This window comes from Aethalodelphis obliquidens, unplaced genomic scaffold (genome assembly GCF_003676395.1).
Source record: "Aethalodelphis obliquidens isolate GAN/ISIS:26980383/991018 unplaced genomic scaffold, ASM367639v1 scaffold1, whole genome shotgun sequence".
NCBI lineage: Eukaryota > Metazoa > Chordata > Mammalia > Artiodactyla > Delphinidae > Aethalodelphis > Aethalodelphis obliquidens.
In genome coordinates, this window is record NW_020837945.1 from 14,380,714 (window position 1) to 14,382,569 (window position 1,856).

The following is a 1,856-nucleotide window of genomic DNA, read 5'->3' on the forward strand; positions in this document are numbered from 1 at the left end:
TTGTAAGTCTGTTTATACCACATAACACATATTTTGGTTTTAATAATTTCTTAACTTCTTGAAGTCTGATAAATTTTCCTTGGATATCAAACTATAACTGTATCATCTATATATTCATCTATATTTACATATTCATTTATAGCTATATATTCATTGGTAATTATAGCTATATAAAACTATATCTATAACTGTATCTATGTGGGGATCCACATCCTACAAGGGAATCAATCTAATTTCTGATTCTGAGATATTCTATTCAAACAATACTCTTCCACCAGTTATAGTCTGAGTAAGAAAAATATCTGAGGTCCTCTAAAATTTGTTCAAATCCCCAACTTTGTAGGATTTCAAAACCTATTCCCATGTGCATATTGATCTTTTTCATACGATGATCAGTAGGAGTCAGATCCACAGGTTGGTCTGTAACAAGACTGGAAGTTCCCAGAAGTGAAGTAGGATGGATAGCAGAATCTAGATCCATAGTTTAGAGAAGGGAAACCACAGACTCTGCAAGCCACGGGTCTGAAGCTACTGGAACCACAGCCTGGTAAGTAGGAGCTTCCAGATCCATAGCCCAGGGAGCAGCTGTTGCTGGACCCAAAGCCTAGAGACCCAGAATAAGTTGTGTGAGAGGGCCTGCAGAGTGTGGAGGTTCTTGAGTGGTAGCAGGATATCTGACTAGGTCTAGACAGCACATAGAATGTCTGATACCTAGTGGGTTTACAGCAGGTCTCCTGACAACCACTGTAGAGAGAGGAGCCCAGCTGGCAGGTAGTGGGAGAGCAGGGGTCAGTACCAGTACCAGTAGACCAGGTTGCTGGATAAGAAGAGCCACAGGAGGAGCCTGAATAGCACAGGTGGTCCCCAAGGGAGAGACAGAATTTTCCAGAGCAGCAGTTGTAGGACATATTGACAGGAGATGTGAGTTCAGCTGAATTACAGTGAGAAGATTCTGAGTTTGAATGTTACTCCTGGACTGTGGTATTTATATATTCACAGTAATGGGTGTGGCACCTTACAGTAACATCTTTTCCATATTTGAGCCCACTCATTTGCTTACATGTAACTCAGTAATTCTTTTTGTAATAGCAGTTAACTAACTCCCTTCATCTTATATTTATAAGTGAACTCATTTTTATAGCTCTATGTCAATGAATTATATCTATGTTATGAATGGTCTGACAGCATGGAATTAATGTCTACTTCATCATGGCCAAGTAAGCCCCTCTTATTTTCTTGGGCAATAACTCCTTGTATATCTACTCCTGGTCTGGCTGGGGAAGGTTTTCTTCCTAGAATGGGGACTGCAATGCTGTCATCTCCCTTTTGTGCCAATTGTCAAGAGGCAGAAATCAGGTCTTGATGAGAAACCTTACAAAGATTGCCTTTATAGCAAGCCATTGATTCTCACTCTGCAACATAATTTTCCATCTTACTTACTTACTGTTTCCAATTTGCTTAACTATTAGCAGTGCTTACTATGTCCAATCTAGAAGAGCTGTATAAAATACCCAAAGGGATTGAGAGAGATCACTAGGAATGGGGATGATCTTGAATAAATTTTTTAAAATTGTTTAAAAAGTTAATCAATTCTAAAGCAAGAACAGACCACTATGGACATATGTGAAGAAAAACAAAGTGGGAGACACTATGGGGATGAAGTGAGGAAACTAGTGACAGTGGTAGAAAGAGGGACAAATCTGCCAGGATTTTCTTCTAACCCAGTGGATGACCTATGGATACTCTACTTTTAATTCATCTAAATCAAAATTGTTTCAAAATGAGCTCAATTCATGAGTTTTGTAGATACATTTATATTTGTAAAATGTCCTAGGGTTTCTCCTCCCACAATATTT

At 38.7% G+C, this 1,856-nt stretch overlaps 1 protein-coding gene across 1 annotated transcript; it reads right to left on the minus strand.

Moving 5' to 3' along the window:
- Positions 1-392: 392 nt before the first annotated feature.
- Positions 393-959, minus strand: LOC113612979 (keratin-associated protein 13-1-like). Its single transcript, XM_027093699.1, has one exon. It carries the CDS (start codon positions 906-908, stop codon positions 393-395), a length of 516 nt encoding a protein of 171 aa, XP_026949500.1. The 5' UTR covers positions 909-959.
- Between the last annotated feature and the right edge of the window lie 897 nt (positions 960-1,856).